This window comes from Mauremys mutica, chromosome 18 (genome assembly GCF_020497125.1).
Source record: "Mauremys mutica isolate MM-2020 ecotype Southern chromosome 18, ASM2049712v1, whole genome shotgun sequence".
Lineage (NCBI taxonomy): Eukaryota > Metazoa > Chordata > Testudines > Geoemydidae > Mauremys > Mauremys mutica.
This window is the reverse complement of record NC_059089.1, coordinates 16,982,818-16,998,273: the sequence shown is the minus strand read 5'-3', so window position 1 is coordinate 16,998,273 and position 15,456 is coordinate 16,982,818. Positions and strand designations below refer to the sequence as shown.

The window sequence follows — 15,456 nt, the reverse complement described above, 5'->3', positions numbered from 1 at the left end:
GCTGGGGAAGGAGGGGAGAAGCCATGCATTAGGGTTTCCAATCATATACATGTTCAAGTATCTATTTGAATGCTAGATTTTTGTGCTTCCCAGTCTGTTGTATCCCCCTATTCCTTCATTTTACTTGGAACGTAAGCAACTTGGGCAGGCACGATCCTTTCATTATGCTCACATGCAGTGCCTAGCACAATGGGGCCCTGATCAGGGACCTTCTAGGCACTACCACAATACTCAACTTTTGGACAGTGTCAAAATACAACAAGAGAAATTAAATATCCAGCACCACTGGCTCCCACCACCTATGCACAGATAGCCAACTGTCAGAGAGATTACTAGTCCAATCAGACCGTCATGGTATCGTAGTCCGACAACAACACTATAGTTGAAATTTTAATTTATTTCGTCAGCCATGCCTTCTTCCAGCAAGATTTCTAGCCATGCAAATATAAAAGCTTATGGAGTTGGGTTCAATAGATTCAGGCATCAATTCATGTCCTTCCCCTTAACTCAGTGAAAGTCAAAGCCTATCCTTTGTTTAAAACATAATTGCACTCTATTTTAACTTTAATTATGCACACAAGAACTGCCTGGAGTAGTCATTGGCTACAGAGAGTCTTTAACAAACAGCCAAAGTTCTGAATAAGCTACAGCCAATGAAACGGCAACAGCAACAAACAGCAGTTTTATTCAGCCATCGTTATTTGGAACCATCATTCCGAACAAGCTGCAAAATTCAGCCTGGTAGTCATATAACTAACAAGACCAATCACTTATTTTCAAGTGACAGGAGTGGGACTTTATCAAAGAAGAAAGTTGTGTGTTACAACACGGCCTGATTCCCAGAAAGACAGTTGTACTAGCCAGCTCCAGAAGTAGCTATTTACTAGGGCTGCTGGGCTAGCAGAGGAGCTTTGAGATAGAATTCTTACGGTCAGGAAATGTCAGTCTATCAGCACTTGCATTTTCTGCTGCTGCTGTTTATTGTAAATAACCAGACTTCCTGAGCCCAAGGGTAATTGTGGCCTTGCCTACATCTCTGCAGGGAAAAAGAGCTGATTAGCTGTTTCACTGGATCTCCAGGAGACTGGGGGCTAGGCAGAAAGATAATACTGCTTCTAGCCTTCATGGTGCATTAGTGTCTTTGGAAGAACAAGATGGGTGGTTCCACATTTTATTGCAAAAATAGAGCTGCCTCAAGCTTCTTTTCATCCAGAAGAGAAACTCCACCCCCAGATTGCAGAGGATGCACATCTTGTCTTAACCCTGTGTGACCTGGGCTCTTGAACAATTGCCAAAAAAGGGTACTGTTCAAAACCTGTATAGTTCTGCACCTTAAAATAGAGCCTTAAAAGCTTCCTTCACTTTGCTTAGTGCAGCATCCAGCAAGTGCCAGATGACTGATGCTACACTGAAACCTCCTTCTCACAGAGGAAAATTATTTTAGTTTTAAACCTATTGCTGAAATGTGACTGGCTATACAATGTCACACACCTTCCCCAATGCCAGGGATGGTGGGTTAGCCAAAGCTTAATCTGGTGTTAATGGCGGTTTAACAGACAGAATGGCTTCTTAAACACTAGCTGTTTAGCTTAATTTTTTCTGAAGGTTAGAGATCAAAGTTAATGCAGAATGGGTACCTACTTCTCTGGCTCCAGGGCTGCCTCGTCACTTTTAGAAGCAAGGTGGCTACTGAAAAACAATCAAGAGCTGGTTGGAATTTTAGAAGCCTCCTTGACAATTGTATTATAAATTGCTGTTTTGCCTCCAGAGTTTTCCCTATCAAAGGCAGCAATACTGAAAGAAGTTTTTTGGTAACATCAATTAGACATTGACTTGTCAAGTTGTATCTAAAGCATTAGGGGCCTTATTTCAGACTGAAAAATATGGGTATCCTCAGAAGAGGCAGGAGCTTGCTGCATATTTCCACCTGAATTCATAATCCTTTGCCACGGCTGGTTGCTCTTTGTGCAATTATGTTACCAGACTTTTGTGACTTCCGGTGGGAATAAGTAATCAGATGGACTTTTAAAGTAGCAAAATATTTTGTTCTCATGTCGCTAGCAACAAAGCCTCCTGGGTTTTGTGGACAGAAAGAAACAAGTAGAATTCTAACCAGAGTATTTTTAGTTTCTATGAGGCATCAGTGGATCTTCAAATATAAATAGGCCAAATGCAGCCTTTAGTTGGACATACATAAAATACTGTAAATTGCTTATAAAGTAACTCAGGTTCAGAACTGCAGGACAATCCACTGGGAGGAGTTATTGAAGTGAAAGTATATCATAGCAACATCAGGCAGCATGTCACAATCAGGTCATCTCTTCAAGTTTTGCTGCTCCTAAGCAATTAAGTGGAAGCTCATTAGGACCAAGGTAACTTCCTGATCCCATATGGCAATACTTTCTCTGCTTGTAAGTTACAAAGGAAAACTGCAACTGTGTTAAACCAGAGCTTGATTTACATGTGGAGAGGACATTACGTTTGCTGTAGTCTGAAGGTACATGTGCACTTGTATCAGTCAGTGATTAGTCACGTTAAAGGCCCAAGGGCAGGTCAAATCTTAAAACGCTGCAGTGCCGCAGTAGCGCTTCAGTGAGGATACTGCTATGCTGATGAGAGAGCTTCTCCCTATCAGCATAGCTACTGCCTCTGTTACCTACATTTCTGGGACATTCCAATGGGATTAATATTGGAGAATTACATAATAAATGGATCAAGGTCTTTGTAGCATACCAAACCTTTAAATCTCTGCACAGCTCCACCTTTACCTATTTTCTTCTGCAAAATATAGGCAGCTAGTTACATACCACATCCTCTTGTTTCCTATGCTGCTCTTTCACATTAACTGTTCCTTTTGCATTGTCCTCCCACTCTGATCTTTCCACCTGTATTCATGTTGCCCCTCTATGCTTGGAACAGTCACTTCCTGGGCACTATGTAGCCCAGTGCTGTGTGTCAAGCCACTTTTCACAAAGCCTCCTATATGCAGATCTCCTTAGCAAGATTCTCATGGAGGAAGTATTTGATATTTGATCGTGAACTCTTCAAGGCAGGCCCTGTCTCAATGTTTTCTGTACAGACACACGTAGGTGGCTAATGGCCTCAGTTTATATTACAAATGGTTTAAGTGTAATTTCTCAGTTCTCTATTCTAAGAAACTACTGAAGAGCAGCCAAAACAGCTATGTTTGCAATCTACCCATTAGCCAAAAAGAATTTAATTGAAGATTTGGGTTTGTCTTTGCAAAGTTTCATTGTAAGAAAGTTGTATAGACAAGGAACAAAAGTATAATGGTAGTGCCAAAATATTGCACACCCCACTGTAGCAGTTAAATGCTTCTAATACACTTCATAGCAGGCAGCAGGAATCTTAAAACGCAGCTTTATCCAATCTCTGCCACACTCCCTCCTCACTTACCCTGTTGGCTGTCACAGCTAGGTTCTGCAGGTTCTGCAGTAGCCCAACGTCTGCTGGTATGGAAGTCAAGTTATTGTGGCTGAGATCCAAGTACCGCAGCTTCCGGCAATAGAAAAGCTGGGTGGGTATCTTCTCTATCTTGTTGCGGTTAAGGTAAAGGCGCTCCAAGTTGGTGAGGTTGCCGATCTGCATGGGGATGTAGGCGATATGGTTGTACCACAGCTTAAGGCAAGTGAGACGGTGTAGGTGCTGGAAGCTGATGATCTCCTCAATGGTCTTGAGGTTATTGTCCTTCAGGTCAATCTCTTGGAGGTTGTGGAGACTGGAAGATAGAGTGTGGGATGCGTTCCAGGTCGCAGCGGATCAGCTCCAGCTCTGTCAGGTTGACCATCTTCTTAAGGCTGTTGAGGACAATGAGCTTGGTACCCTCGTTGTTGATGGAGAGCTTCTGGAGGTGCACACCAACATCCGTCACCACCTGTGGCAGCTTGGTGAGGTTGCTCTTTAGCCGCAGTACCTTGAGCCGCTTTCAATTCCCTCAGTCCGTCGATCACAATGTAACGGTTGTTCTCTGCACTCAGGTTCTGTCAAGTGGAGCTCCTCCAAGGTCTTTAGGCTATAAATCCACAGAGGGATTTCCTTGATGTCTGTGAACTTAATGTGCAAAGATTTCAGGTTCTCCCTCAAGAAGGCAAGGGCTGGGGCCTCAATTTTGGCAGCCGTGTGGTAGAGCCACAGCTCCTTAAGGCTGGTGAGCTGGGCAATGCTTGGTGGGATAGTAACATCAGGGATGAGCTCCAGCTTCAGCACCTCCAACTCAATAAGGTCAAAAACTGTGTCGGGGATGCCACTCAGCATGAAGAGATGCAGCTCCAGCTTGTCCTGGGAGTTCTTTGTGATCCTCTGGCGCAGTTTCTCCAAGGTCCACTCATTGTTGAGGTTCAGCTGCCGCAGCTTGTTCTCACTCACCTCAGACAGAAAGACAGCGAATCGCTTGGAGTAGAGGGGGTCGTACTGGTCGATCAGGTGCAGCATGAAAGCAAAGTCATTCTTGACATCAGGGATGTCACTATAGCTGCTCTCCTCCCGGATGGACTCAAAGGAATATTTCTTGAGGGATCGCCTCAGCATCCACCAGAGTGTGTACATGCAGATCAGTCCATAAAAGATCACCAGGCTAATGTAGAAAGAGGCTAGGATTTTGAAGAGTAGTGGCAAGAGGGTGAGCACAGCGGTACATGCGATAACCTGTCAGGCTCTCGAATGTCCACCTTGCAGTCAATGTCAAATGTGATGTTGTTGACATAGTAGACAGTGTAGCAGATGATCAGCAAGAACTTGATCACCTTGATGATGGTTTGTCTCATGTAGAGGCGATAGACTATGTCTCCCTCCTCCACGTGTGTGCGGAAACTTTTTAACTTTCTCACAAAAGCGCTTTGGCCTGTTCCCCTTCTTTCTTGTCCAGGACGCCCGTCTCAGAGCGATCTACAATCCCTTGCTCGATCCGCGACTTTGTTCTCTGTAGCATTGGGACAGTGGCTTCCACATCCTCACTGACTGTGGAAGATTTCTTGTCCATGGAGCCATTCATCTTCCCAAAGGCAGGCTTGGGATCACTCTCCTCCACCACTGTCTCAGACAGTGCTCTTGTCGTCCAGGGGAGTCAAAACACTTTCAGCAGAATAGACACAAAATGCTCAGCTTGGAGCTGGTCCGTGGGAATTTGAACCAGAAATTGCTGCAAGCCAAGAAGATCAGAGTGTGTAGCAGCACCAAGTAAGGGAAATACTTGGCAAACCAGTGAAGGCGATTCTCATAGCACACTGCATCCACATAGTTATACTGGTGCCGGTCTAGGTCATATCGGATCCCTAGGCCAGTGACCTGAGATGGGACAAGACTAGAGTGTTATAGTAAGTGGGGTCTGGAGTTGCAGCTGTCCAACCTTTGAAGAGTCATTGCAGGAGTCTTTGGTAACCCATTTGCAGGGCAAGCAGATCATTTTGTCCTGGGTGACCTGAAGCGTCCCTCCAAACACTGCAATCATCAACATGACTATGGAAATGTAGTCCGTGAAGACATCCCACCATGGTTTCAGGATGCGGTATGCTGGCTGGGTATCAGCAAAATAGCGCAGTTCAGTGACAGGAATCATGGTTCACCTAAAAGGAAGCCACAGGCAGATGTTAATTGGAAGAGAACAGTTTGTTTTGTTTTTAAGTGAAGACAAGGAAAGCAGGGAGGTCAGATTATAAACAGAAGGTATCTGCTGGCTCAGTCAAAAAACCCCCACACAATTTCAAGTCCAATTTGGAGATAAATAAATGAAGTTCCATAATGAGCAAAAGCAGTTAGCTGCTTAGAGGTTTGTGTGAAGTTAGTATGTGGTCTTAATTCCTGACAAATTGGTATCCATCACAAGCCACCACAACTGCATCCTTAATTAACAGTCTGAGGGACCAAGGACTCTCACCTCTAGAGATAGTCACCAGGACCATGTTTAGCCTTGTTGATAGGCTGGCATGTAGAGGCTTGCCCTGCTATTGCACCAATTCCATGACTAAGAAATTCAGTTTCTAGTATGGTGAGCCTGCCACCTTTCAGAAGCACTATGTTCACAGAAAGCAGGCAGCTACGCGTTCTAAGTGCACGAACATGCTGAAAAAAAATAGACAAATCAATTCTGCATTATTGCTGCTGTCCCACAAGCTTGGAAAGGTGCGTTGTCTGAAACTACACAGAAAATAGAGAACTATTTCCCAGTGTTGCCTCACTACGGAAGTTCACTAACATCTTTGAGGAAACAAACTGGAGAGAGAGAGAAAACAGGGACAGTGGGAAAGGCTGGATAGCATGCCTTTCCCCTTCGTTTAGCAGGACTTTGCTCTTTTCTATGCACTACCCCCTGCAAGAGGACTGAGTTATTTGTTCTGTATGGGATGCAGTTACAAGATTCCAATGTATATGTTCTCTACATTTTCTTGTATTGCCATTAACTTGATAAGTGAGGAAGGGAGGAGGATTAACAGAGAATTAAATTAAGTTCTCCAGTCAGCCACTCCTACCTGAAAGCATACATCTCGCCAGGAGTTTAAGCATCACAAGGGTACACAAGTTCTGGGAAGCAGAGACATTAGTACGCAGCTTGCACTGTAGTTCAGTGATGTAGAGGTTTTTTGATTGAGTTTTAAGCCTGTAAACCACACACACACAGCACCCCGGACCCAGCCTGGGTAATATTGAACTCACTATAATGCTTCCTTGTCCGTCACTCAGGAGCTTTCATTGGGCTCCTAGCATCATGCTCAGTTCTATTTGTAAGGGGAAAGCAGTGGTACAGCCACAAAATAGCTGGAAACAAGCTAGATCAAAGTGACAAAGCACTAATCGTTCAGCCACTTTGAGGGAAGCAAAATAGTAAAGAAATGGGGGAGGCAGGGACCAGCCCCTTCATTCCTCCCCCCAGTGAAGGCACCATTAAGAGAAGAATATTTTCTCGGCAGGTCTTTATCACAGGTCTAGGGGAATGAGGATTAAAATACAACAGGGCTTGGGAAAAAAAAAATCTCCAGTGGCAAGTTGGAAACACTCCCTGATATATGGAGCACGGAAGCAATCCATTTCTGAATTTAAGCTTGCATTTTAGAAGAGTTTTCAACCCAAAGGGCTGCAAAGTAAGCCTTCCAAAAGTAAACTGATACAGAACTTTTTCCTGTCTGCAGGTAGACTCTCCAGTGCCTGGTTTGCAGCTCATAGCTTTCCAGAACAATAAATGGTAAGTTGCCAATTTTGATTTGTTGCTGCTTGGGAAAGCTACAAGCAGGAGCTGCAGGCCCTACTGGACCACCCTTGAAGTGCAGATTCTAGGAAGGTGTGTAGAGTAATAGATGAGACACACACACACACACACACACACCCCAGGTGGCTTTGGGATGGGAGGGATTGGGCAAAAAGACAACGTTTCTCCATTAAAGCAGCCAGAATAGGGAGGGTCTTCAGATTTAGACACCTACAAGCCAGATGCCCATGCCAAAAATTAACCCTCTATGCATGGTCCAAGAACAGCACCTCTGTAGGAATCCCAACATGCACCTCCTTCCCAGTAGCAGAGGACTGGCTTCAACAACAGGTGTTTACCTGGACCTCACTGGCATCCACACTTAGCAACTTTTGTATCAGCCTCTGGCTACTAGGTTCAGCCCTCCAAATTAAAAGGCGTCCAGTTACTCTTCAAGTCCTGAGAATTTCACTTGTGATCTCTTGAAGGGAAGTGTTTCAAATAGAAGCCACTTAAAGCCAGGGGAATGTGTTCTGGAAGTTCAATAAGCCAAGGAAGAAGGAACTATGGCTCTGGCCACTATGGGCCAACCGGCTGCTGAGGCCCAGGCATAGGGAGCAGTAATTTGGGGGATGTGGACAAGCCAACGAAGGAGCAGCTGTCACAGGGAAGAGCTGGTTGGCATGGGACTCTAAGGAGCACTGGCTGGTTCATTTAGCTGCAGTGCGCCAGCTGAGCATAGCAGAGGAACTGCATGATGAGTGGCTAGCTGAATGGGTTGATCTGATCTTATTAGGACTAAAGAGTTATGAATTTGGCAGGGGGAGAAGGGGAACTTCACATATTCAGGAGATGCCAGGTACAGGTCAGAACAGAGGCCAGCAAGTTTTAAGTTTCTATTTCTGGCCTCTGCCGCCAGTTTGCTGTGAGGCCTTGGGCAAGTCACTCCATCCGTGCCTCAGTTTCCCCATATGAAAACAAGGGCAATGATTCTCAACCAGGGTCAGTGTACTCCTGGGGGTACACAGAAGTGTTCCAGTGGGTACATCAACTCATCTAGATATTTGCCTAGATTTACAATAAGCTACATAAAAAGTACTAGTGAAGTCAGTACAAACTAAAATGTCATACAATTACTTGTTTATACTGCTCTGCACGATACACTGAAATGCAAGTACAATATTTATATCCCAAATGAATTATTTGTATAATTGTATGGTAAAAATGAAATAGTAAGCAATTTTTCAGTAATAGTGTGCTGTGACACTTTTGTATTTTTATGTCTGATTTTGTAAGCCAGTAGTTTAAATGAGATGAAATTTGGGAGTACCCAAGACAAATCAGACTCCCGAAAGGGATACAGTAGTCTAGAAAGGTTGAGAGCCACTGAACTATGGCAATCTGTATCCCACAGGGTATTGAGGCTTAATTACAATTTGCAAAGCACTTTGAGATGCTCAGATGGAAAGCACCGAAGTACTACCAAGTACAAGGAGAGAGCTAAGTTTCTCTCATCTCCCTCCCCACAAATACACCTAAAATTTGAGTGAGATTAGTGTCAAAAAGGTTCCTGAATTAGTGTCCTGGAAATTTAAGCCCTTTATTTGACCATAGAATAGAAAAGTGCATTATCAGTGTCTAGTCCATTCTTGAATTTTTTGCCGAGACTAAACATGTCCTAGTATAGACTTTTGGCCACTACTAAATAGGTTTACCTCATCCATCCAAGTAATCCATTTCTCCATCCCCACCCCATAAACATCAGAGCAGATACTTACTTTCTGCTTTAGGATTCCTGCAGGAGTAGACTGGAAAAGACTGTGAAACAATTCCATAGTGATGAGCCAAAACTTAATGGCAGGCTGCACTCCCAGGGATGAAAAGACAAGAGGTTTCACATAGATCCCTCTCCCTCATCCTGATCCCAGGGAACAGAACAGAAACTCACATGAAAGGTCCCCTCGGCCCCTTATCCCACAGCTTGCCTCACAAAGGAAGAGGAGTTCCCTGCTGTGCTCAAATGGCTGAGATAAGACTTAAAAACATCTGGAGAAAGAGGAAAGCCTATATTAGCCACAACACATCTGCTTGGAATGTACCCTAGGCTCTCTAACAGGCCTGGGCTTCCTAAAACCCGCCTACACTTGTGGAAAACCACAGCTCTTCATTTCTGGTGATCATCATATAACATAGAGAGATTTTATAAGATCAGTGCCTCCACCCACTTACCATTCAGGCTTCACACCCAGGCTTCCGAGCCTTACCCAACGAGTTTCTAAAGGCGATCTGCAAGAAGTAGTCACAATATTCACCCAATACTTACTCCCCTAGCAGACAGCATTCATAGATTGCCATTGTGTTGATACTGCAATCATTCCACCCTCTTAGCACTAAACACAACTAAAAACAAACTACAACGTCCTAACAACGGAAAACAAAAATAAGACAGAAAAAACAAAACAACACCAGAGCAATAAAAAAAGGCACATTACAAATAGCAAAAGGGGTTAAAAAGCATAAGATTGTAATTAATTCATGGTTCTGTTAGAGTACAGTGTAGGAATCCCTATTTCAATTTTCCCTCTTCCCCTGTCAGCCATATTGTAATTAAGAACTCAGATGTTATTCCATTTGTGTTAGAGAAGGGGTTGCACCCTGTCACAATAAACGCCCTTACACAATCCAACGGAGAAGTAATAAAGCTAATATGCTCAATCGAACCCCCCCTCCCCCCGCAGTATGGATGACCAGGCAGCAAGGTGTTGAAAAATCAGGATTGGGTTGGGAGGGGTAATGCGCGCATATATAAGACAAAACACCCACATATCTGGACTATCCCTTATAAAAATACAGGACAGCTGGTCCACCCCTACAACAAGATACCCCCCAGCCCCTGAAGAATATCAACCCCCAGAATGTCCAGTCTACTGGGTAGAATTCACCATGTGGAAGTAGGAAGTGTTAACTGCCAAGGGTACTTCCATTTAGATAGATTTTTAAGCAAGCCAGAAGGGGAAAAGCTTCTTCTCAGGGAATTTTGGTGATCCAGATCTTAAGGCTGGGATTTGGTTTTCCAGGATTCGAATCCGGGATTCCAGATCCCCTGTCATGCTGGAACTGTCAGACCCAGCTAATGTCACCAAGACAGGAATTAGTATCATCTCTTACAGCAGCAAGCCAGCCCATAACCAGAGTCGTCACTCTGGCCTGCTTCTCGGGGGGGGGGGGGGAAGGAGGAGGAGGAAAGAGAGTACACTGAATCCATGGGGGGGTGGGGGGGTGAATGCAGGCAATTACTGCAATAACTACCCAATCTGCCAGCTGCATGGGGTCGGAAAGTCCTCACATTTCAAAACCTGCAATTCCCTGAATCGGGTAAAAGGAATTTGTTTGATTTAAAGTCTGTATGAGTTTGGCTCCAGGTTATAGGTCATATTTATACTTTGTCCAACAAGTGACTGCCTCAATAAGGTGGATTGCATGGAAATATCCTGTCTTCTAGTAATAATACATAAGGATTGGAGGGGACCTCAAGCAGGTCATCATAGTCCCAAGTCCCCTGCACTCATTGGCAGGAACTAACACGTATTATCTAGAACCATTTCCTGACAGATGGTTGTGTCTAACTTGCTCCTAATGATGGAGATTCCTACAACCTCCCTAAGGCAATTTATTCTAGTGCTTAACCACCCTGACGCCGGTTTAGGAAGTTTTTCCTAAGAGTCCACCCTACAACCACCCTTTGCTGCAAATTTAAGCGCCATTGGCTTCTTAAGCCTCAGAGGTTTAAGAGCTATTTTTCCTTTCCTTCTCCTTTTGTAACAACCTTTTATGTAACTTGAAAACTTATGTTCCCCTCTCAGATCACTTCCCTTCTCCCCAGACTAAACAAACCCAGTTTCCCCGCCCCCCACCCCGCCAATCTTCCCTCATACATCATGTTTTTCTAGACCTTTCATCATTTTTGTTTGCTCTTCTCTGGTGTACTGTCTCCAATTTGTCCACATACTTTCCTGAAATGTGGCATCCCAGAACTGGACACAAATAACTGGTGCCAACCTGTAGGCCCTAATCAGCACAGAGATAGAGCAGAAGAATTACTTCTCATGTCTTGCTTACAACACTCCTACTAATACATCCTAGAATGTTAACTTTTTTTTTTTCCCCTTCCACGCAGCAGTGTTTTACAACCTGGTTGACTCATATTTAGCTTGTGGTCCACTATGACCCCCAGATCCCGTTTCCACAGTATTCCTTCCTAGGCAGTCATTTCCCATTTTTGCTATGTGTGCAACTGATTGTTCCTTTTTAATAGTGGAGTCACTTTGCAATTTGTCCTTATTTAATTTACATTCCTCCTATTCTACTTCAGGACTCATTTTCTCCAGATCATTCTGAATTTTACATCCTATCCCTCCAAAGCATATGCAACCCCTCCCAGCTTGGTATCATCCCCTAGACTTTTATAAGTGTAACTCTCTATTCCATTATCTAAATCTAAATCATTGAATTAAGAAATTGAACAGAAGACCAGGTCCCAGAACTGATCCCGTGTGGGACCTATCCACTCAATATGCCCTTCCAGCTTTGTCTAGTGAAGCACTGGTTACTACTCTTGGAATAGGTTTTCCAACGCAGTTTATGTCACGCCACCATTATAGTTAGTTTCCAATCTAAGTTGCATTTCCCTAGTTTTATTGTATACATGATGCAGGATAACTGAAGACCTAGAAGTCAAGCACTTCTCATCCAATACTCCATTCCGCCTCTGGAGGCCAGGGCAGGTTCCACAGGTGGCTTAAGACAAAGCAGTGGAATTTAAGGTTCCATTTTTATAGCAAGCCAGTATATGCTGTGTCCCCACTGTCCCTGTTCACCAACATCTGGAATTAGAAGCATATGGGCAAAACAAAAAAGGGGACAGTTTTAAAGCAGGGGTACTTTTCTAAGCCCAAAGTCAGTATCACATGCCCTCATGTCCAACCAAGGATTGGAGGAGAGGGAAGCCCACGAAGAGCTGTCCTAGCCTAAGGATGCTGATACAAACTCAGGACTCAAGGGAGGGAGGAAGTATCAGACTAGGGGCTGCAATTCAGGACTTATTTTCCAAAAATCAGTAGCTCTATGGCAAGCTGTTAGACAGTAATTCCTTTCTGCTAAGCCAGTAATTCCAGATGATTATCCTGCACACATTAACTGAGAAACCAGAGCTCCCAAAGCCAGGGGGAGCTCTGTGGGAATTTGTCTAAGCAACTGGGGCTCAGGAGGAGCTGGAGTACACTGGTTTCAGGGTCTAAGGCGAGGAGGTGACCCAACCTGTGGCTTCCAGAGCCACATGTGACTGTGCTTCAAAGTTAAATTATGCAGCTCCTTGAATAGGCAGCCTTGACTTCTGCCCTTGGGGCTTTGGAGCTAAACAAGTGTGGCCCAACTTTCCAATGTGCCAAGGAGGTACTCGCTGCTCACAAAACCTCCCTGGCTCTGACCACAGGGCCCTAATCCCCATTCCACCTCTTCCTACCACCCTTCCCTGAGCATTAACTGCCATTACCCTCACAACCTCCCCCTCTCACCCCCCAGACTCCTGCACACCCACGAAACAGCTGATCGGGAAGGTGTGTGTTGGGGGGAGAGATGGAGGTGCTAATTGGGGGTTGGGGCTGATGGTGGGTGGGAGGTGCTGGGAGCAGGGGGGAAGCTGATGGGGGGGCCTGCTGACTTATTACTGAGGCAATGTTAACGTTAGTAAATTGTGAGCTCCTTCTCAGGCTTCAGGTTTAGCGACCTCCACATCCATAAGGTAACTGGACTGTGGGGTGCCCACTCGCCCAAGAAGGGTGTTCAGACGACATGGGGGTGCACCTTGGAGAGAATGCCTGGAGAGACCCAGAGCTAGGACCAGTGACTAGTCATTATCCCCAGACTCAGGGGGTTTAGAAGCAGATGGGATTTAGCAGTTGGGGGGTCCACTCAGACTGGCATCTGCCCCAGAGAGGGAAAGTGGGGCAGACAGAGTTTACCAGCTGCAGCATTCAGGATATAGCTAGAGAAGGTCTCTGAGTGTTACTCGGCAACCCGAACAGCCTCTCATCCTCATGCACTTAAAGACTGTGGATGTGAAATGCCCCAGGCCACTCCAGGATCCATATGACAGAGCCCTGACAGCCTACCGCCTGGGAAGGAGATTATTAAGAATTTAAGGACAGGTTTTTTAGTTGTCTCATTAGAGAAGGGGCAGGACGTAAATACCAGTGGCAAGTCTACTGATGCAAGACCACAGTGGTCCCCCCATCCCCTATACCATCCCCAGTTGCAGAAAGCTTCTCAGTCTGATAACCCAGAAACAGGGCACTCAACCATTGTGAGCTATGCTGCTGGATAGGGGGGGGGGGGGGGGGGGGGGGGGGGGGGGAGACGAAAGGGAAGGCAGTACAATGATCTACAAGAAAGTGAGTTTAATTCACAGTTTAAAGTCAAATTAGTCCCTTTCACCGTACTTGCATGCCTCACAGCTCGTTTGGACCAAACCAGATGTCTGGTCGTATCACTTATCACAACATAAAGGAAAGAAACCTTTTGGCTATAGGAGTATAAGCACAGGAGCGCAGGCTTGTGGAAACAGCCTACACTTGGAGGGGGAAATTTAAAATCCTACAAGGGTAACCTGCCTCAAAGCTGCCTTTTTTGGTTTTTGAGATTCATCATAGTAACTGCTGCATTCCCCCTTGTCCCCCCCCCACCAGTAACCTTTTCCAAAGGAACGGGCTATTTCTGTTGAAGGCTCCAACTGTACGTTGAACCGCTGCTAATTGTCTCACCTTAAATCGCCTCCTCATCAGAATTGTTTCTCATTATACACAGCTCTCCCTGCTTCTAACCAGGTAGGGGGAAAGGCTGCAGAACTGCATCCTCACTCAAGTGTAAGCAGACAACAAGACTTAATGATCCACATGCCAGCTCACCCCATAAATCCACCCCCTCCTAGGGTCCCCTACATCACCATCAGCCTCCAAATTTAGATAAAGAGCACTTTTTGCTAATGGGGGTCTTTTTAGCCCTCACCAATTCATCATGGATGTGGTGTCCTGTCCCATCAATACTACTCCCCTCATCTAACCAGTTCGGCTGTGGGAACAAGGGAATCATTCATTTAACTAAAAGATTTAGAATGATTATTGTAACAACCTTACAGTGCACCACCATGATGTGTAGCAGATATCACAGAAGCTGTCTGGATAGTTTTACACTCAGGGTAACTATGACAGTAGATTACAGCAAAAGATGGGATTTTCACAACTGGTTAGCCATTAGCCACAGTGATCACTATCAACTGCAGACACATTGCTACCGTATCAGTGTTTAGCCCCCCAAATGCCTTAATTGCCAACTCTTGATCACAGAGACACACAGCAAGGCATTTTATCATGAAGCACAAGAGCTGCGATGCCCTGGGCATGACTACCACACATGGAAAAGTAGAATCAGTCAGTATCCAAACCAAAAAAAAAACCACAACCCACTGCAAATCTGAAACTCTGGGTGTCTCAGGCCCTACAAAAGCGGCATGTGGCTGAGCCTTTGATTCAAGCTGACTGTGTTCCTTGGCTGATGGTGGCCAGCCTTATTCTCACTAGTTTGCTGAACACCTTAATCTGACCCTAATCACTTGACCAGACTCACTCCCTGGTTACAGCTATGTAACCACAAGAAAAATACTGTGACTAACAGACCAGCAGAAGCCAGGGTATCCTTGGATAAGTCACTCTTAAAATTTCCTAGGACCGTGTCTCTTCCAGGATCCCTTTAATCCGAACAGGCCATAACCCTTAAAGATGCAGTGTAACAATACATGAACCCAGCCTGCACTGCAATCTTATCTGCCTCTCTGCCCTTAGCAATAATTCAAGTTCCATCTTTAAGCCCATTTTGGAATGATACTCATAATATAAGAGAGTGGCCCTCCTTCTCGCCAAAATATGGGCTGGAAACTAGAAGTGAACAGCTGCCCCAATAGGATTACTTTACCTCCAAGAAGAAAGACCAGGATCCAAGATTAGGTTCAGTGACCCAGTGCAGAATCAGAGGAAGATGCAGAGAGAGAGAGACTTATTCCTCTTAAGAGTACAGCTCTTCCTGCTGGTGAGCCACAAGACATGTTTACAACAATAAAATCAGCAGAGCACAGTTTCTCTCCCTTTCCTACCCACTTCTTCCGCCTCCCACCCCCGAAATCTTGAGGACAGCAGCACAAAGCCCCT

General features: G+C 45.0%; 1 protein-coding gene across 1 annotated transcript in view; it reads right to left on the bottom strand.

Moving 5' to 3' along the window:
• The window catches only part of LRRC8A (leucine rich repeat containing 8 VRAC subunit A), a 29,256-nt gene that overhangs the window by 4,522 nt on the left and 9,278 nt on the right, over nucleotides 1-15,456 (bottom strand). Inside the window, 10 exon segments of the mRNA XM_044993194.1 lie at nucleotides 3,418-3,741; nucleotides 3,743-3,946; nucleotides 3,948-4,002; nucleotides 4,004-4,626; nucleotides 4,628-4,678; nucleotides 4,680-4,844; nucleotides 4,847-5,121; nucleotides 5,124-5,325; nucleotides 5,328-5,374; nucleotides 5,377-5,582. Of these exon segments, the coding sequence (XP_044849129.1) occupies nucleotides 3,418-3,741; nucleotides 3,743-3,946; nucleotides 3,948-4,002; nucleotides 4,004-4,626; nucleotides 4,628-4,678; nucleotides 4,680-4,844; nucleotides 4,847-5,121; nucleotides 5,124-5,325; nucleotides 5,328-5,374; nucleotides 5,377-5,575 (2,145 nt within the window). The 5' untranslated portion in view covers nucleotides 5,576-5,582.